Source organism: Sceloporus occidentalis, unplaced genomic scaffold (genome assembly GCF_023333645.1).
Source record: "Sceloporus occidentalis isolate IW3139 unplaced genomic scaffold, rSceOcc1.0.p SCAF_23, whole genome shotgun sequence".
Taxonomy (NCBI): domain Eukaryota; kingdom Metazoa; phylum Chordata; class Lepidosauria; order Squamata; family Phrynosomatidae; genus Sceloporus; species Sceloporus occidentalis.
The window spans coordinates 1,210,234-1,232,275 of record NW_028317003.1 but is presented as its reverse complement, the minus strand read 5'-3'; the positions used below and the strand labels follow the sequence as shown (position 1 = coordinate 1,232,275).

The 22,042-nt window shown below is 39.4% G+C and overlaps 1 protein-coding gene across 1 annotated transcript; it reads right to left on the bottom strand.

Annotated features, from left to right (window-relative positions):
• Positions 1 to 7,972: 7,972 nt before the first annotated feature.
• Positions 7,973 to 13,517, bottom strand: LOC149300670 (cytochrome c oxidase assembly factor 1 homolog). The gene is made up of 4 exons (XM_089484743.1): positions 13,424 to 13,517; positions 12,649 to 12,800; positions 11,182 to 11,258; positions 7,973 to 8,096 (listed from the first exon to the last, which is right to left on the bottom strand). The coding sequence occupies exons 1-4, from the start codon at positions 13,515 to 13,517 to the stop codon at positions 7,973 to 7,975; spliced, it is 447 nt and encodes a 148-aa protein (XP_089340869.1).
• Positions 13,518 to 22,042: the final 8,525 nt, after the last annotated feature.

The window sequence follows — 22,042 nt, the reverse complement described above, 5'->3', positions numbered from 1 at the left end:
AATCTGTAAAATAAATGCTGTATGCTTCTTTATTACTGGGGGAAAAGGTGTTTCTACTGATGTATTTTTGCAGGCATGAAAGCCAAGTCCATTCAGCTCAGAAGCTGTTTATAATAAAGTTATTTTCCACTCCATGTCTAGGCTGTCATTTGGCATTTATCAGATCCTGTGTGTTTTGGGGCGATGAGGGGACAGTATGATGGCTGTAGAAGAACAAGAAATCGTCAAATGAGATGTGTGTGTGGGGTGAACAAATATGCAGGTTGTAGCATGCTTCCGGTGTTAATAGAAAAGCATCATGTGGTGAGGTTGATATGTTGTAGGTTATATATTAAAGGTCAATATCAACCAGGGGCTGGCTCAATTAACTGGAATATTCCTTTGGTTTCCGAAGCAGTAACATCACTGTTTCAGCTTGGCCCAACGGTTGATCCAAACATCCCATGAGCTGAACCTTTTAATTCCATAACCTGGCCAATTTTTAAAACGATTGCCTTCCATAATACACAACAAAATATATGTATGCATTAAGGAAAAATAAAGGTGTTGATTCAATAAACTACTTTTCTTCTCAAACAGACTTGTAAGTTACATTTGGGAAAATAGATAAAAACTCTATGTGCAGTTTGAAAGACATGAAAAGCTCATCTTCCAGTTGAGAGTGATGCATTTGTTAGCTAGTGTTTTGTTGTTGACATGATGTTCTGGTGCTTACATCAAGTTTCAAAAAATAGTCATAAAGTAGATATAGAGGATGCCATCAATTTTGGATTCTCCCCCTTTACCCTGTGCTGCGCCATCTCCCCTCTTCCTGTAAAGATTCTGTCTGAGGGAAGTCTGGTGGATTGGCCATTCTAGTGGTACCAGACGACAATAGTTCGGATCCGCTACTACAAGACAGATTGATAATATAAGTTCTATTACCAAAGAATCTGCTGGGGTCACTGACACAATGTTGCAAGGCAGGAAGAAAGTTATATATATTATGAGAAAATATGGAAATCATTTTTATCCTGGCTTTCATAAAATATTGTATTGCTCTACTTCCATTCCCAATGTTATTGCTGTTTTGTATGTTATAATACTGCACCTTGCTGAAGACCTTGACTATTAGCACTTGTCCGAAGCTGTATTTGGTCAAATCAAGTAGCTAGAAATCTTCACTAGATTGGTTTGGGGCTTTTGCCAACATTAAAAGGCTTAGTATTGTTGGCATGCTCCATTTAAGCAGAAGGCACATTTTACCTGAGTTGTCATATCTTGGGCAAAAACAGCAGATGTTCCTACCTGTAGATTTTCCAAGCAGCTATTCCTGCTTGAGAATTTATTTTCCCTTGTGATCTGCACAACCATGTGAGAGGTAGTTCCTCCTCCTCCTTGGGTGGTCTCCTGAGAGCTGCCTGGGCAGTTTGTTGGTGTATGTGCCCTTGAATGGTCTCCTCTCCCTTCTCTTGAGGTAATCCAGGAAGAGATTCCAAAAAAGGCTTACTCAAAGTCTAAGCAATTGGTTGTTCCCTGTGCAAGAATCCTCTTGCACGGGGAAGAGTGATTCCAAATCCAAAGTCCGTTCTTCCTGTTATAGAAGCAGTGAGGATACTACTAGTGGAATTTTGAAATGGTCCATTTCCAAGATCTAGAATACCTTTAAGCTGTTTAGGAGCCAGATGCCTGCTTCTCCAGCCGTGGCTGTACCATTTCCTTCAAGGGATTTTTTCCATAAGTTGGATCCCGCCTCTTCTGCTTCTGAGTATCCCTCTCTATAAAGCTATGGCTACAGCAGGTGAAGGATGATCTATTTATCAGACTGGAAAATGAGGAGATTTGCTATACTCTTGCAGAGGTCTTGGCTGCAGTGTACTTTCTTTGGACAGGTTTATGCCTTAACTGTTGTGGCTCACAGAGCTCTCTAGCTAAAATCTTGGTCAGCTGAGTCTGCCTCCAAGGATAGACTGTGTGGTATTCCATTTCTTGTCCATGATTTATTTGGTACAGATCTGGAAGATTTATTGTAGAGTACCTCAGTAAGTTCTGGTTACCAGTGTTAACACCCTCACAGGTTTAAATCAACCTCCTTTCATCTTTCAAGAAATCAAGAGTCAAGTAAATCCTTCAGATTGTATAAAGACAAGCCTTACACACGTAGAGGGTGGTTCTCCAAGGCTAAACCAGAGGGAAATCTTTAGTACCCACTAGGTCCTGGCATCAGACCTCCTGTGGGAGGAAGATTTCTTCTTTTTGTTCCAGTCTGGGGGGGGGGTCCATCTCCACAGATCATTGGGTATTAGACATCGTTCAACCCAATCGAATTTCCAGAGGTTCCAGCAGATTTGTGGCTTCTTCCCTGCCTCTAGACAGTCTCAAGGCTAAAATTTTCCAAAACTTCCTTTTGGCCTGTCATCGGCTTCTCAAGTCTTTACCAATAAGTAGTGGCTTATCTGAGACATCAAGGAATTCAGGTGATACCATACCTAGGCTGTTGGCTTCTGGCTGCTCATTCATCGACCACCATTCAGTCCCAGGTCAGCACTACTATTTAGATGTTACAGGATTTCGGCAGGATAGTGAATCTTCCTAGCTACTTTCCTCCCTGAAACTTACCTTCTTCGGAACAGTCATAGACACTACTCTGCAACAGGCCTTCCTTCCACTAGAGAAAGTACGTTGTCTTCAGGACTTAACCAGGTGTCTCACGAGTCTACCCTCCAGCTCCATCAGACTATGGTGATGTCAGCATCCAAAATATCTGTTTCCTGGGCTCTGGCTCAGCGATGTCCCCTACAGACATCTCTCTGGATGGAAGGGCTCTAAGCTCCTTTCTCCCATAGCGTTTCCCTGACATAATATCTACATAAGATATTTTTAGTGCTGGCTACATCTTCATCATATAACCAGAGGTCTGTCTTGGCGGGTTCCACGCTGGACAGTAATCACCATTTCCACTTCTTTTTATAGTCATCAGGAAGATGAGAAGAGTGTGGTATGTGGATCTGACACAGATGTCAATTTGTCCACCTCAACGACTTCCAGATCCTCCATCCTAAATCCATCTCCAGCACTTTTCAACCTAATTGAAAGGGCTCTCTTACTAAACCATGGGCTCGCACCTGGAGTTGTTGACATTCTGCTGGAAAGTATATGAGAAAGTTAGAGGAAGAGATATGCTGCCATCTGAAGTCTCTATTTAGGATTTTTAAAGAATCTGTGTCCATCTACTATGAAAGTGCGTGATGCTGCCCTTAGAAGCTTTCTGGACGTTGATTTGGCCTCTCATCAAGAGGTCTTACTTTGCCTCCCTTTGTCTTTTCACATTGAAGGGGGCATTCCTGGTGAAGTTTACTTCAAGCCCTGTCTTCTCGCCTTCCATTCTTGGATGACAGCGTGGTACTGTGCTTACCTCTGGAATTTCTCCCTAAGAGGATTTCTGTTTTCCCTACTACTTAGGGCACTACCAACCTTCTGTCCAACAACTAAAAGTACGAAGGTACATTCCTTAGACGTTAAGAGAGCACTTCTGATTTATCTGGAAAGGACTTTTTTTTTGTAAATCCACCAATCAGCACAATTTTGTTCCCTTCCAATAAAATGTACTTTTGTTATAATACTTTGTTGCCTTTTTTTATTCCACTGAGTGGGCAGTTGTGAGGAGCTGTTTTTATTAATTTCCTGCCCTACCTGGAGGAGGAGGAGCTACATCTTACTTGTTAGGGCTGCTACAGGATCCAAGGAGAATACATTCCCAGGTAAGATTTTAATATTTTATTATAATTTCCTGGTAGCATATATTTGCCATCCCAATAAAAGTTTTTATGGCATTCATTTTTGGCTTGGTCTTGGTTATTACACTGGTGTTAAGGGAGTTGGTTCCAGCTTTATAGGCTATGATAGGTCATTCTATCCAGATAAGGCAGGTTATCTACTTCTGCATGCTGCTGGGAAAAGACAAGGTTAAATTAATGATTTTGTGTTCCCTGTAAATAGTTTGCCATTGTAATGAATTGAATTTCAAGGGGACTAATACATTTAGAACTCTGAGTGAAGCAAATACTATCCCTGAGCTGGAGAACGTGTATGGTGGTCTCTGTTTTATAATTATTATGCTTTATTTATTTGGGCTAACAATTTAACACAGTTAAACTTTCATTAGTATATTTGAAAACATACACTTTATGGAGAGTCAGTTTCCCAATTTGCTATGTTTTCCGATTTGAGTTAATTTAATTAAAGGTAAAAGGTTAGTGAAACGTTACACCCTATGTAGCCTATGTAACTCTTTGAAACTGAGGTATCAGATATGATTTTGTAGTTTTCCAATGTTAAATGTCTTATCTGAACATTGTGTGGATTTCAGTTGGCTTTCCTACAAGAAAAAAAAAATCCCTGGAATTATATTATATTATAAAGGCATGATCTTTATATGAATCAGTGTATACCGAGTAATGTTTTTTTTACGAAAATCAATGTGTAACTAGGGTTGGTCCTTTTCGTGAATGTGCACATGACAAAACAAAAACACATTTGAACATGGCTTCTCATAAAATCTTAAAGGGACCATAAAAAAAAAAACAGTGAGTCAAACTACTACTTCAAAATTTGCTTTTGAATGAATATGGTAAACTTATTTTATGAAATCTGCGGCTCACCAGGTTACTTGCTATTGATCGATTGTAAGATTTTAAGATAAGGTTATGCCAACAGTAAATTTCAGGTCACAATACACTAATTGTTAAAAAAATTGTCAAGAGTTGCAGTTTCATTCCTTTACCGCAATTTTTACTTTTACATGGTGTGCAGGTCACTATTATTACCTTAAATGATGGAAAGCAAAATGGCTCGAAATGAAGAAATAACGGGGGCTCTGGAGATTGAGAATGTAATGACATTATTTCATTAGGCTTCTCCTTTGTGTGAAGAAAGGGTCACAGGCCTCTTTGAAGCTATCAGTGATAATGGGGTGATAGTGGGGTGGAATTGTCCCCTGTGCTGTCCACTCTCGGAGGAAGGATCGCAATGGGGAGGGGGTTAGATAGCGGGAGCCTGCAGTAAAAGGGTGGCTGCTTGCATAGTGTATGAGCACCTATAAGGAAAGGGTCTGGGCAAAGTAAGGGTGTAATTTGTGTGATAGAGGGAGGACGTTTCAGTGTGTTAGTGTAATTATGTGTAAGTATGTGTGCTAGTGTGTAGTAGTTACTGAGGGGTTGGGCAAAGGACGAGGGGGCCACTCAGCTGTACCTGCCCCCATCCCGGGCAGAAAGGTACCAGTCCTCCCCTGGCTTCAAGGTATGTAGTTTTTGGCAAAGCTATGTGAACTCTTGTCCCCTCCTGTATTTATATCACTTGAATAATAAAAAGAAATGCCACAGTGGTGAGGGAATCTGTTCCCTGGCAACCTGCAAAGCCCCAAATATTGACATTTACCTATTCAATGCATGACTCCTAACCTAAATATGCATTTTTACAATTTCTTTGGTACAGTGTTATGTTTTCTGCTTGGCATTGTTCCTCAATAGATTTTGTACTGAAATACATATATTATTTTCCAAGGAGTCTCTTAACAAAGCAGAGCTGTCACATCGGATAAAACCATCTTACATTAATCACTAGAGCGCTGAACACTGTATTTGTTGTGGAATTGTTTTATCAGTAGCAAAGCAGCTATTACAATATTTGTATAACTAATTTCCCTACAATTGCTTTTCTATTCTGTATATCATCTTTGCCTGCACGCACCTGACTATTTCCTGCATATATTATAAACAACAGGTGCTTTACAACCTTTACTTTAGGTGCTTTACAAAGAAACAAGGAAAAAAATAAATTCAAATTTCAAATGCAGAAATAAGACAAGAACTGTTGGGTGGGAGATGTCATATTGGACAAAAAAGCCCCCCCTTAACCGGCACACTCGCGTGCTTTTTATTGTTAAGGGGCCCACATTAGCACAGTAAAAAAAAAGTCACCATTCACTATAGTTTAGATACCCTTGATAATAATCCTATTGGCTGTTCCAAACGGTGATAGTCAGACAACATCTGGGTGTGCTGGATCTTCTAGGATCTCCCCGAGAGGAGAGCCACCATCTTCACGTCCACTACGTAACGAGAAAGTGGGAGGAGTGGGGCCAGAAGGCACACACCACTCCCCCCACGAATACAGGATAGAGTCTTCGGGGACCCAGTTCCAATGTGACTTCAGGTGACCCAATGGTTCTTAACTCAAGTCCGATACAAGTGCCAGTGAGTGTGTCACAGGCCCCAGCCAATTGATTGGTAAGATAAATAAAATTCCCCTTCCACCACAAGCCATAGGCCAGGGCAACTTAAGGGTGGGTATAAAAAAAAAGTGCATCAAGAGGGGATCCAAGGTGAATATAGTGTACTTATCGTTCCCATGCAAAGTGAAAAAAAAAGTTGACTAGAGATCACCTAGTATCCATGGAAAACACGTCTGTACAATCCTCACAAAGCATAACTATAACAAACAGCGGATCCACCATTGTTTTAATACAGGGACATCTTTAGTGAGAGCTGAGAGCCATGTCCCCCCCCAACATGATGCCTGTCCCCTCCATCACCCAGTATATGTAGTCCTCTGATTGGCCCAGAGTGAAGCTATATAAACCTATTGAAGTGGATGGACAATCAAAGTCTCAATCTCAGTCTGTGTGTGCTGGGAGCTGTGATATGCTGATGGAGCCCACTGTGAGCCAATCAAAGCGGTGTTTACATACAGCCTTACAGCAGGTTTCTAAAAGCCCAAAGGGGAAGACTATGCAGGAGGAGAATTATGGCAGTGCGGAATTCTGATTTTTATTATTTATATAGCGCAATCATATTCCACAGCGGGTTAACCAAACATGACAAGAAGTGTCTCATGTGAGTTTACAGAAACAAATGGTGAGGGGGCCATACTCAAGTGACCACACTGGTCACTGCTTCAAGGAGCAGTGTCTCAATTTGTCTCAAAAATAGCAAAAGGTGTTTGTATTGGCAACTATATGCTGGGCTCCTTGTTGGCGCTTATGGAATCAGCTCAGGCTAATACCGCTAGTGTCCAAAGTCTGGAAAGGAAGGCCGTCAACCACTACCACTACCACAGTAGTGACAAACACAGTTTTCATTTAAGGGGTTAAAAACAAGGGTGAATAGATAAATAAGAAGGAAAGGAATCTAATGAGAAAAAAGTGAGTTCAATAAGGAAGACGTTTTTTTTTTTCTTTCCTCTCGCGAGAAGGCCCTCATAATCAAGACCATCAATTGGCAATGTTAAAGCTTTGAGGTCCGAAGAGGTTTCTATTTTGGTTAACTTAAACTTGATGTTTAATCTTTTCATAGTGCTCTAAAACTGAATGTTTAATGGCAACTGAGATTACGGAGGTTTCTTTTGTGTTTACTGGTCTAATAAATGATGTGATATTACGTGTCTGTACTTTGATTATCACGCACCAATAAATTATAGAAAAAAAACAGAAGGTAGAGGTATAAAATAAGAGAGATAGTGGCTGCAAAGTGCAAAGAGAGAAGGGAGGAAAAAAAGGGAAATAAAGATAGAGTGAGAAACACTGCTTTACTGGCAGAGGCATTGGAAGCCACATACTAACACACCCTATCTGTACCACCAGTGGTCCCTCTATTTTTGCGCGTGATCACTGTCTGCCCCATCTTAATATTATTTTTGAAAAAAACTGGCCATTATTAATGGTCATTAATTGGGGATGGCAGGGAGTTACCCTGGAACCATACTGAAAATGCTCCAAATTATTGAACTGCTTTAAACTCCTAACTTTATAGACAATTTAACATTCTATTAATAGGTGTATTTTATTAGAAATAGGTCTGCTGTAAGCCTGCGCACAATACAGAATCTGCAAGAGGCTCCAATGTTTTGTGTACTGGAAGTAAATGGCACTAACTGGGGCTATTGTGAATGTAGACTCATACATAAAAATATATGTGAAATTATAACATTTTATTATTTACACTGAATAGTTGGATAGTTCATTTTCTAGTGTTTCACCCTTCACCTGAGCATAATCTAAATGATATATAGGAATGCGCTGTCCATTGTTCAATTGTAATACGACTTCCTGAAGAGTCCACCTGCGAGGAAGACATAAATATAGAGTTACATATAGATTAATATCTTGTAAAATACAAAAAGAGCATCAAATTCAATATAGCTGTTTTTACTTCATAAGTCTATCTATCTATCTATTAGGGCTGCAACTAACGATTATTTTCATAATCGATTAGTTGGCCGATTATTTTTTCGATTAATCGTTTAAAACAAATGAATGTAAAGTTTTCATTTATTTAAAATAATTTAATAAACAAATAATGTTAAATACAAACAGCAGAATAAAAAAAACTTTGAGAAAATGCATTTCTTGTCTTTATTTCCGAACCAGCCCCCCCAATTTATGCACATTTGAGTTTGCCACGCTGCCTCCCAGACATGCCACTCCACTCTACCCCCACATATGCCACCGTGGCCCCTGATTTGCCTTATACGCCCTGATACACCACTCCATCCTCCCCAGACATGCCACATTGCCCTCCCCACATATGCCTTATATAACCTATATGCCTTACACCCCCAGATATGTCACTCCGTCCTCCCCAGATATGCCTTATACCCCCCCAGATATCTCATAGTCCCCTCATAGAGTCACAGACCCGTTCGCATCACACTGACACCATACTTTTATAAATAAATACAGGGTTAATCTTCACTGCCCCCAGGATTTAGATTCCCCTTAGTTTGCCCTCATCATTAAATTAACCATAACTACCCCTAAATTAACCTTAAACACCCCATTAACCACAGCATCCCCTAAATTAACCCTAAACACCCCATTAACCACAGCATCCCCTAAATTAACCCTAAAGACCCTATCAACCACAGCATCCCCTAAATTAATGGGGTCTTTAGGATTAATTTAGGGGATGCTATGGTTAATGGGGTCTTTAGGGTTAATTTGGGGCAGTTGCGGTTAATGGTGTGTTTAACACCATTAACCGCAACTGCCCCAAATTAACCCTAAAGACCCCATTAACCATAGCATCCCCTAAATTAATCCTAAAGACCCCATCAACCACAGCATCCCCTAAATTAACCCTAAAGACCCCAACCACAGCATCCCCTAAATTACAGGGAGGGACTGGTAAGTAGGAGCTGCTGCTGTTAGTCACTGAAACAGATTATATAATGAGGGGTATTTTTCAGAGCGTATGCTCTGAAAAAACCCTCATTTTATAATCGATAAAAATCGATTCAACTAATCGATAATGAAATTTGTTGGCAACGATTTTCATTATCGATTTTATCGATTAGTTGTTGCAGCCCTACTATCTATATATACACACACTTGAAGCGGGAGAGGTCTCTCAAAGGTCAAGGAATAATCAGGTTCCTCAGTCCTCCCCAATCTGGCCCTGTTTATATTTATAATTAAATTAACTTAAAATGTATGTAGTATAGAGGTATAAGAATAGGAATTCTGGACGTGACAGCTTCTATTTAGTTTGAATGTTACCATTGTATGCGCTTGCTTTGTTATATATTTTTTTGAATGTACCGTATTAGCTTAATCAGGGGCATAACTAGAAACCACAGGGTCGGGTGCGAAAATTGCCCCGGAGCCCCCCAACTTCACAACTTGTTTGCACCTTTTTTGCCCCCTTCTTCCTGGCACACATATGTAAACACACTTACACAAATTACACACAGGTACACATTCATTCTAACACACACTCCATTTCACCCACATACACACACACACACCTACACATCCATGCTCACCCACACACCTACACATCCGTGCTCACACACACAATTACACATCCATGCTCACACACACAATTACACATCCATGCTCCCACACACATCCAGGGCTCTCTCCACCAAATGTATCGGTTTGTCTTAGTCTGTCAATTCTTGTCTTGTCATATCCCTTGAATTTATGTATTGTATTAAGCGCTGCGTAAACTGTTGGCGCTATATAAATAAAAGATAATAATAATAATAATAACATCCATGCTCATTTACAAGTACACATCTATGCTCATACACACTCAATTACACATCCATGCTGACACACACAATTACACATCCATGCTGACACACACTCAATTACACATCCATGCCCACATACATATATATATACATATATACAAACACATTTACACATATACATACATCCCGCCCCTGCTTACCTCTCACCGCTCTAGCAGCTTTATCTCTGGTTCACTGCGGGGTCAGGTGACATCACCCTGATACGCTCCTGTCTCCCCGTGTGGGTTCAAAATAGTTTAGGAAGGGCCCTTCAAGCCTGGATCGTCCATGTCAGAAGGGCCCTTTCTAAACTATTTTGAACTGGTACGTAGAGACAGAAACAGGGGGTCGCACCGGGCCCTTTAGAGGCTTGGGCCTTGTCGCAGCTGCAACCCCTGTAGTGACCCCAGTGAACTTAATCTGTTAGCAGGACCATTTGGTAGTGGTTGTCACATCTTAACAGGACATTTCCTGTAAACTTCTGAATGGATACCCTACGTGCTTATAAGGATTTACTCCGATAAATTCTCCATTTGGGGTTTCTTGAATGAACAACCAGAGAAGCCAGTATGTATCATGCTCACTTATATTTAGGAGTAAAAGACATTTTCAAGGACTGTAACAAACTTATATTGTTCTCATTTAAGTAAAAGGAAAGGGGTCTTCACAGTGAGTCCTTCATCACCTGTTTCAGAGCTTGACAGGCACTTTACGATGTATAATTAAAATCAGTGATTCTTCTTTACAATGAATTGTGCCTTATACAGAACAAGCTCAGCCCTTCTTGTTGGGTAAACTTGTCAGTGTTGATCCTTCTTAATGAATAGTGAAGTGAGCAAGTTAAAAACCATAACTCTCCTGCAAACTCTCCCAACAACTCTTCCTTAAGTAAACGAGTTCATATGAAGGCCCAGCCCCTGGGAACTGGCATTCAAGAAAACTTTTCATATTAACTTTACAATATATAGGGGCATCTCTGGTCATCTTGCAAATAATATTTTCATGTGAATGTAGCCATGGTAATAGAAATGGCAAATTAATTGTGGGGTATTTGGGCCATAAACCATCCCTGTATTGGTGAAATTTTTTGTGTATTTAAAATGTAAAAGTCTACACCTTTTGTACACGCACCTGCTATTTAAATTTTCTTTGATTGAAGTGGTATAGAGATATCCAGCTGATATGGTTCCTGACACCGGTATCTTGATCTGCAAATAAAGAATAATAATAAAATATATATATATATATATATCTTGACCCTACTCCAAAAGCCTGTACAATGCAGGGAACAATACAGACCTACAATTAAGTTTGTAAAATGACACTAAGCACTTTATTCCAAAGTGACTGTTTCATGGAACACCCTTCAAGGTTGTTAATAAATTCCTGTAGCGTGACATCGGCTTCTATTCTCAGAATTTACCTTTGTGCAAACTATGTAAGAGTTTGGAGGATTCATGTGCCTCTCCAAGAGTGGAGATTAGGAATGAATCTACCCCAGGTACAAAAGCACTCATTATTCTCAGACCCAGACCAGTTGTACTGGATGTTTCAAGGTTGAAATGTGGTGACCAGATGTAACTACAACAATCTCATTATACATATTTTGATATATACATATACAGTATTTGCACACACACACACACACATATATATACATTATATTTTTGTATGCCATATCTTCTCCAGTCCTGAGGCTTCTGTCTCCATATTCAAAGCTCACCATAAATCTTGTTATAACAAGTAGTAGGAAACCATAACGTACAATTAATTTAAAATGAAAAGCTCCCCCGGCTTTTTGCATTGCATTAGTCACCCCCTGCCAGCTCTAGCTCACACAAGCCTCCTATTGTTTTCATTGAAGCACTTTCTTGCCAGTGATTGACTGCTTTAAGGCATAGGAGGGGATGTTCAGCAAATGAGTGGGTCTTTCTTTTTTTTAACCAAAGTCATGAATGCACACGGCATGATGTCACTATAAGTCATGCAGAGTTATCTGCGATAATAAGGCCTTAATAGAGGAATTAGACTTTTGTATCCTCCATTAAGCACCGTTGTTATTCCACTGGTACATTTTCCTTTTGTAAGGTCATTTCTCCTTTGCTATGTTTTGTAGGGTGCCATATGAATCATAATGCACTGTTGACTATGTAAATAAAACGTATAATTATGATTTTGTAGTGGCTGCGCTGAAACATACCGCTGCCTAGGCAGTGAGTAATAGAATCACTATTATTTGACATTCCAAAGCACTTACCTAAACAAGCTTGACTAACACAATTCCTGAGCTGTACATATATCATCTGTATTAAAAGGTAAGAATCTTGAAAACCTGTGGGCACATGCTTATAAAACATAGGACTATGTACTGTGGCAGCTGAACACCATATAGCAGCCCATCCTGAACCACTGCAGTTGCAGAGGGCTATCTTACTGTCTGTTCACATGATCTTGATGCAGTCAATTACTACTGAAAGTGTAAAAAAGAACACAAAGGTTTTTTTTGGTTTTTTTAAAGGAGATTTTTAAGATTGATTTACATTCAATTGTTAAGGAAGTTGGAGACAGCTTCAGAACGTCCATTCTTTAGCAATGTACCTGAGCATTGGTTGGGCTAACACGATTGTGTTTGTCTGTTAACCGGAGATAGTGGACTTTAAGAGGTGGTGCTCCTAGGACTTCTAGAGCTTCAGTTTGACTCTTGAGTTCCTCGACAGCAGACAAGTAATACTCCTTGCTGGCAAATGTTTCTGAAAAGAAATAAAACTATGATATGCATATATATTCTCACAATAAGCAATCTTTAAAAAGGACAAAGTAGATAACAGACAGTACTTCCAACATCACAGAAAGAGCTGATGAGACCTGCCCATATTGAGTTGCTATTTCTTCCTTGTCTAGATACAAGGGTATCTTACTGCCTCATGATTAACAAGAAAAAGATCACCTTGGAAATCATAATAGTTTTCATAGTTTTCCTCTAGATATATTTAGCTGACCACCCTATAAACAGCTTGCAGATACCACATATTCTAAGATGCTAGAACAGAGGGACATCAGTAGTAGAAAGAAGGATAGCTTGATTTATCTTCCAAAGGGGTACTGTCCTTCTAAATAGGGATGATTGAGGTGCATGCTACTTTCTATTTTTATCGTGTATAACAAAAAGCATAATTAAGTATTTCCTTTTCATGGAGCTTCTAAGGCCAAAATGTACACTTTACAGGTATTTTAATAAAATTGTATTTTTATTTCAATACAGCTATACAGGAAGTAGCTATTGGGTGAAGGTAGCACAGAACAAGACAAATTCTTTGTTCAGCCATGTGGTTTTCAGGGTAGTTTTTAGGATTAAACCTTTCTTTCTACTTACTCTGCATAAAATAATACATAAGGGCACATCCTCCTCCAGACACCACTCCTAGATAAAGGGCCATTTGTTGCAGGTTTTTCAAAGGGATTGGCATGTTTCCTGAAAAAACAAAACACAGATGTGCATTCCTTCATTGTCAACAATTTTCAAGGTGTTATTGCCATAAAGGTGGTGTAAAGGCTTGTTATTTTAATTCTGCTTGTAAGGTTTTGTTGACAGCGAACTGCTTCGCTTCACTGTGACCATACCTACATAGCTGCACGTTCTATTAATTCACGGTAGCTGAATTCATTACTTTTATGAGGTCCACCAAAATGTTGTCATATTTAACACAAAGATTCTTTGTTCTAGGGGAAACTCCAGTTATGAAGTCTTATCCTACGCTTGATAACACACAATACCAAGTAATAATGCTTCATTTAAACATACATAACATGGTGGGTTTTATATTGCAAGTAAAAAAAACCCAATAATTAAAACTTAACTTTTATCAGAATTCCCTAAGAATCGTAAGGTCGAGAAGAACATGGCTATATGCAAAAATACAGGTCTCTATTCAAAAACATTTGTAGCAATTTCTCATTACAATCAGTAATGATCAGATGGAGTCTCAGTATTCCTGAATGTTGTAAAAGCACCTAAAACCGTGAACGTTATCAAGAACTCTCTATAGCAGGGGCGTCCAACACGCGGCCCGCGGGCCAAATGCGGCCCGTGTGAACTCGAGGTGCGGCCCGCGTGAGATCGGCAGCCAGGCTCACAAGCCCTGCCGCTTACTTGTGGGAGGGTCTATTCTCTGCTCCAGTCCTGCCTCCTCTGTGGGGAGAACGAGGGAGGCCACGCCCCCTTCTGAAGTCTGTGAGCAGCATCGAGAGCTGTAGTAGGTAAGGGGGTGGGGGAGGTTATTTGAATGAGTATGTCTGTGAGGGAATGAATGTGTGAATGAATGAGTATATGAATGAATGAGTGTGTGTGTGATAGCATGGATGTGTAAGTGCTGGAACCTAGGCATGATGGGAGTGTGATTGCTGTTAGCAATCACACTCCTATCATGCTAAGTCAGCCAGTACATGCTGAAACCTGGCTAGCTGCCCCCCTTGTGTATTGATGCTGCCAGCAGTATGGGGTCTGGACTTACAGCCACCCTGTACCAGCATGTACTGGCTGACTTAGCATGATAGGAGTGTGATTGCTAACAGCAATCTGCTAACAGCAATCACAGTCCCATCATGCCTAGGTTCCAACATTTACTGGTTGCCTGGGTATGAAAAGAGTGTGTTTGCTGTTAGCAATCACACTCCTATCATGCCAAATCATATTGTTGATTTTTTTTTGTCCAATTGTGGCGTGTTACTTTTAATAAAAGTGTGGTTACACACTAAAATTGGACAAAAAATACAATGCCCAGCCAACCAGTACATGCTGGAATCTGGGTATGCCTGAGATTGCTGATCATAATATATAAAAAAATTTGTACAATTTTGGTGTGTAACTAACTTTTATTAAAAGTGTGGGGGGGGTCACTTTCAGTTTCGGCTAAGTGAACCCTGAATTTTCGGTTTTGGTCCAGAATTTTCATTTTAGTGCATCCCTAAAATAAATAGAACTATTTTATTTTTACTTATCCAGAATCCTGAATTTGTAGTCACAAAACTTTCTAGGCCCAGAAATCAGTGAGAGGAAAAGTAAAGGTTTTGTGTCATTTACTTTATTTTAATCTGCATATCTTATTAAAGGCCATATATTCTCACAGTGAAAAATGAGTGCGTATACAATTCTGATGAAGTGGCCCACTGCAGAAAAAACTTGGACACCCCTGCTCTATAGTAAAAGACACAACTCATCAGCTCTCAATAGAAGTCATCCGATTTTTCCAGGGCAGGGGCTTATGAGAGGATGCCACTAGATGTCCTGGAAAGGTCTTAGATATCTCCAATATAAAAATGTGGTAGAATCAACAACACAAACCCACGTGTCCTTTGTTTCTTGAAATTACAAAAAAAACCAAAAACTGATAAAATGTTAATCCCCTACTCAAAATGGACATGTCTCACTATTAACATTCCTATTTTATTTTTTTTTCACAAAACATTAAGAAATATGAAACACAAGCTAAAGTGTCATCAGGGGGGATTAAGCCTACAGAACATTTCACAGACACTTTGCACATCAAGGAGAAAAGCTATTTAATGGATAATGAATAATGGAACAGTCCTTTGCAAAAATCAGTGTTTCATAATGTTCTAAAATAAGCTAGGAATGTTTATTCTGTTAAATTTTTTATCCTATTTGAAACCTGAGATCCATACCCTTAAAACAAAAGTACTTTAATCATATAGAATAATGCTCATTACATACCGTATTTGCTCGATTATAAGACAAGGTTTTTTTCAGAGGAAATGCTCTGAAAAATACCCCTCGTCTTCTAATCGGGGTCGTCTTCTAATCAGACCTCAAATAGCACCCCCCCACACACACTTACCGGTGCTTCCTGCTGTATTGCCGGGGCAGCGGGTTGACGTCTACGTGATCCACGTAGACAACGTCCGCTGCAGCCGGAAGGAGGTGTGGCTAGCAGCGGGGGTTGTCTGCATCCGTCGCGCATACCTTCCCCGACTGTCAGAGATCAGAATTCCCCGCACCGGTGCCTCTCTGACAGCCGGGGAAGGTATGCGCGACGGACGCAGACAAACCCCCGCTGCCAACTCCACCTCCTTCCGGCTGCAGCGGAAGGAGACGTCAACCCGCTGCCCCGGCAATACAGCAGGAAATTGGAAGCACCGGTAAGTGTGTGTGTGTGTGTGTGTGTTAAATGGGGGCATAGGGCATTTCTGGAATGCCTTATACCCCTTTATGCCACTCTGGCACTTAGGGGGTTAAAAGGCATATTATGGGGCAGAGTGGCATATAGGGAGGTATAAGGCATTTCAGGAGGCAGAGTGCTCTATACAATGCCTTTTAACTCCCTTAATGCCACTCTGCCTCCTGGAATGCCTTATACCTCCCTATATGCCACTCTGCCCCATAATATGCATTTTAACCCCCTAAATGCCAGAATGGGATATAGGGGTATAAGCCATTTCTGGAGGCAGAGTGGCACATAGTGGGTCAAAAGGCATACCATGGGGCACAGTGGCATATAGAGGGTTAAAAGGCATATCATGGGGCACAGTGCCATATTGGTGTGGCAAGCCTGGGGCAGATGTGCGTAACTGGGGGACAGGTTGGAAAATACAAGGAAATAAAAACAAAAAAAATATTTTTCTCAATCATAGCTTTTATTTAAAAAAATAGTTTACATGAATTAACATTTACTGGTAAAACTTTTTTCCTTTAGGGTCGTCTTATATTCAGGCTTTTTCTTTTTTTCCTAAGTTAATATTCAGATTTTGGGGGGTCGTCTTATAATCAGGGTCGTCTTATAATCAAGCAAATACGGTATTACTGGGGAAAACACATCATGAAAACTGACATGAAAGTTACTTTAACAAAGTGAGACTACTACTGCAAAAAAAGAAATACGAGCCTTTAAAATTTCTGAAAGAAAGACAGTTTCTGTTGTTTTGGAGAAATCTGACGCAAGGAAACTGTCAATCTGTTTAGACACAATTCTAACACATCCGTGTAAGACTGGGAGAAGATATAACAAGCACCAAAAGAAAGAAGAGATAATACTACATCCTGAAGCAAGAAATATCAAATGTACGTAATGTTTGCATGCTTCAGAAATATATTTACTGAGAAACATACAATAGAAAATGAAAGATATATAAATTCTTAAAAAATAAAGGAGGCACTTTAAGGATTGGTTACAAGGAAATTCCATTCCAGAATATTTGGGCTTAGAGCGAGGTAACTAAAATAAATATATTTTTTTGTCTCCAGTTGGTATTTTTGGAAAGGTATATGTATTAAGATATCTCTCATTTCCTGTAGTTGACACCTGATGGACTACAAGCGCGTGCTGACATCAACCTTTCAGTTGAGACCAAGGCCTAAAGGAGCAATATTATCTGCGCCTGTAGATTTCTTCAAATAACACATGGTCATTTGTGTTGTGTTAAAATGCGTGATTTTGATGTAGTCATACAAGGAGCCACATGCATTATTCTCAAAGCCATTCTAGGGTCATGCTACTCAAATAGCATTAATGCAAAATAAAATCCATTAACTGTGATATCAATATGAGAGAACACATCGGGACATATTTGTGTTAATATCACCTGGTATATTGACTTTGCCCATCAATAGCCAGTTGAGTCATGCTAATTCACTGTCCAAAATGATTTAGACCACCTGGTGGGATCTACACAGTGGTCTCAGCAAAGTCTTCTTTTCTGCGTGTGTGGTGTGTACCAGCGGTCAGCCATAAAGTGTTACTGTCCATTTGTTTATGTGGCATGGGAAACTAGCAACAGGACAAGTCCTTTTATGCTCCCAAGAACATGCAATACACACCACCAAGTAATGAAACAGACATCACAGACATTGCTATAAAACAATTGACATGATGACCCACTGAAAGCTAATAACAACAATATATCTACATAGTTAAACACATCTGCCGTTAAAACACGTTATTGTGATTAATTGGGGCTGTGGAACACTGCAATACACTCATACCCACCAAACATTCTGGGACAAAAGTGGGACTGTCCCTTGTAAATACGGACAAAAGGAAGGTATGCTCTAGGTATTGTCCAATTTTTAGTGACACTCTCTGGAAAATCCTAAGAAATTAGGAAGACAAAGTGACCAATGAGGACTGATGAAAGTATGAGTGAACGTATCAAGAATACTGCCTGTGAATGCCAGCAATCTATGCTCTTATTGTCCCACAGTTTCTGCATTTTGGAAACAACTTGGTGTCTCCGTCCTTCACCTCCTGACCCACACGCTATAAGGTAACACAATGGAGGATTTTCCCCGGTTATAAATCTTTAAACTATTTGGGAATGCAGAAAGACTGTACTAGTAGTTGATACCATGGTAGACTTTCCCATTATTAATGTGACCTAGTTTGTCTCACACAGACAGCATTAAGGAGATTTTTCTGGAAGACTTGTGCATTGGGGCAACTACTGAAAGCAGAAACACTATTTTATCATTAGAATCCTCCTATAGAGAAATAGATGCAGACTCACGTATTACTCAAATTACCACTCAGCAATGAGAACACCTGTAGACAAGGGTATACAGCATTCAGATTGGCAATAAACCTTAAAGTACTAAATAACCTCTTTATCAGGAATCACACCATAAGATATCTATTCCAAGGCAGGTTCTTCCAAATTAATTCTTAGGTAATACCATTTGACAATGACTAGATGTAAAGTGTCTTTTTTTCAGATAAATGCACTTACAGTCAATCTGACTCTAAAGCAGGGGTTATCAAACTGCGGCCCTCCAGCTGCTGCAGGACTACATCTCCCATACTCCTCAGCCAGCCCCTTAGCTGAAGGAGCATTATGGGAGATGTAGTCCTGCAGCAGCTGGAGGGCCGCAGTTTGAGAACCCCTGCTCTAAAGGAATACCATGTAAATCTCTGATTAGGCCCTAAAACTGAACCTCTACAACATTAGCATTTCCCATCTTACTTGATAATAGTTGTGTCCATAATCAGTGATAGAGGTGCGTAAGACATTGTCAGCCTAACATACAATGTTAATTCACTAAATTAAAGTTTAGAAAAATGTTTGATAATTTTATGGTTTTTGTCATAGCACTTCAATTTATGCAACACTGCGCCTATCCAAAAGAAAGATGACAGCTTGTGCGGTTTTATCATTACTTAGGACAGGACTGACTTCAGAGGGAAAGGTCTCCAATCAGAGATTATCTAGATCCAAGTGCACATTCCCAGTGGAATATATGGGGACAACATGGGTCATTAAATGTCAAAACATGTTCCACAACAGATTCCTAGTGAAAATCTCAGAAAGTGGATACTCTACAGAGCCAGTGACATGTCATCCCTGTACCAATAAACCACAATAACTTCCTGGATTGCAAAATTCAGTACATTCATTCCAAATTGCTCGTCATGTTTTAATTAACCTGAGAAAGCAATTTTGCAAGAGGGTGGGGTGACAATACTTGTACAAATTAATCAACATGAGTGAGACAGAAAAATCTCTTAGCTTAAAGTATCTCCTGTATTTGAACAAAAATCTCCCATGCCTTTTTTCTTATCCACTGGGAAACCAGTAGGTTATAATAATAATAATAGTCATGAAGCAGATATTGCTTAATCCAAATCTTCAGACCTATCTAGTTTTTCCAGTTGGCAGGCAATGAAATCCAGAGAGACTTTTGACTGTGTTATGTCAGCTGAAAATCACAATTATAACTTTAATCCAACTAGTTCCTTTATCGTCAAATTACTCCCAATTAATTTGGAGGTATAAACAGTTTGAATAGCCACACATATTACTGTCATAGGGTACATTGTTCAAAAATGTGTAATCCTAGACTTCTCTAAGTCCAAGGAAAGGGAACTTTCTAATGCAATAATAATGATGATAATAATAATGATAATAATTGCTGTTTTTCACACCTATATATTTTCAGATTCTAGATGTACCAGTTCTGGCAAAATGGGATATATTGGGTATATGATATATCACAGTAATCACTTGCCTAAGTGCCAGGGGCCAATATATACATTGTGAAGCGGGCAGAACACCAATGAATAGAGATTCAAACATCTAACTTGCCAAAGGATGTAAAGGATGTAAAAAAATGGTTGAATCTCCATTCATTGGTGTCATACCCGCTTCACATAAGGTTGGATACATTTCTAAAAAATATAGAAATAGGCTCATGGGACTGTTCTCACTTGCTTAGTGATGTGATTATTGTGGTATATCATATCAGTTACTCAACCCCCGAGAAGAGCCTATTCTTTACAATGTTACATTTTTGAGACCATTACTACTAAGTAGTGGTGTGCTTTTTAGATGTTGGGTGTGCGAACAGGGTTACCTACATTTGTCAACCTAGCGACTGCCTGTAGTCAGACATTTTAAGGCCTGTCTTGGATTTAAGAATATGTTGAATCACAATGTATCATCCCCAACAAAACCCGCACACAGCTGTATTTTAGTGGTCACGAAATTTTTGATGGATGTTCCCTTGGAGTGGATCCACAAGCAGGTCCCGTAACATTATTATGTTATCTTATGCAGCAGATGATCCCCAAAATATTTTAAGGTTACACATGGGTCCTCATAATCAAGATGCTTGGAACCATTATTATGAAACACTGCTAAACCAAAGAGAGCCTAGCATAAAATATAATCCAAGGTCACATCCCTAATCTGTCACATGAATATACACCATTAAACTAAGATTGCAGCTAACAAATATAACTGAATTAAGTATCTCCACTTAACCAAGCGGTAATAAGCAGAACTCCATCACTCTTTGATTAATCTCTGTCTGGCCAGTTTAATGAACCATACTGGCGGTTTAGTATTATAGTCTCTATCTCACTTTGTTAAACAAACCATACCATTCCCACCAGACGTATATAGTTGTAAACTATCAATGCACATGAAAAGCCATGGTCAATTCATTTTTCTCTTTATATGTCCAATTTGATATTTAATGCATAAAGTCTATATCGATACTCTTAATTCCCTTTAGGAAACTGTCCCAAGTTTTATTTGTTTCTATTATAAAAACTCTACGTTGTACATTCAAAGAATGATCTTTATAGCATAGTTTAATTTATCAGTTGGAGACATACACTTTATTTATGAGGTGGGGTGAAAGGGATTCAGTTGCTCACATTCACAAGGCCCTCTGACTAAAACCGACTCAACATGGAAATGTAAGGAATGATACCACAAAACTGTGATTAATTTTCCTTAGCTAACGGAAAGGATATTTTTTTCCAGTTTGGAGAAAATTCACACTACATGCCTTATTATTAAATTACACCAATTCCATAAACAGAGGAGGTCTCTGTGGTCATATGTTGAGCTACTAACATTATCACTTCCAGCTTCTGTCATGTGCCCCACCACTCATTAAACGAACAGTCCTGAAGCTGTCCATGTCTCTGTAGTTTTGTTGTGATACATTGGATGAGCCTGTCTGCTTGTAATGCTTTAACATAGGACCAGAAAAAGCACAAGCAGTGTGTACCATATCCCACAACATTTCAGGCTTCAAATCAGGACACCTTTGTTAACATGGGAAATCTGATAAAATTATCATAAGTGTCCAGCATTAAATCATGACCCTTCTCTTACTGCCTTCTGACACACAATGGGATATCCTTATGTTAGCTATAGTAGGCTGTATGCTCCATGTACCGATCCCTGTCAAGACATTGATCTGTTTAGTTTGCTTTTTTTACCCACAAAAACTGCTAATCAGTCACTGACCGATCAGTTTCCTGATCATATTTACAGCACAAAACAGTTCATGTTATATAAATTAATATGTATTTAAACATTCATATGCTACACTCATTCCATATTGCAGATTATGTTATGTGAACTGAGCAGGTACAAACAATATAATATGTTCAGATATAAATATACAAAGAAATGAACAGAGTAGGGGAGAACAGATGAAGATATGCACATCAGATTATGGATTAAACCACAC

What these genes read in the sequence shown, in the direction of transcription:
- LOC149300670 (XM_089484743.1), bottom strand. Translation starts at nt 13,517, where the DNA reads ATGCCAATCCCTTTGAAAAACCTGCAACAAATGGCCCTTTATCTAGGA. An exon ending in TATGTATTATTTTATGCAGA is followed by an intron (nt 12,801 to 13,423) that starts GTAAGTAGAAAG and finishes ATTTCTTTTCAG; the next exon opens with AAACATTTGCCAGCAAGGAG. An exon ending in TTAGCCCAACCAATGCTCAG is followed by an intron (nt 11,259 to 12,648) that starts GTACATTGCTAA and finishes CTTTATTTGCAG; the next exon opens with ATCAAGATACCGGTGTCAGG.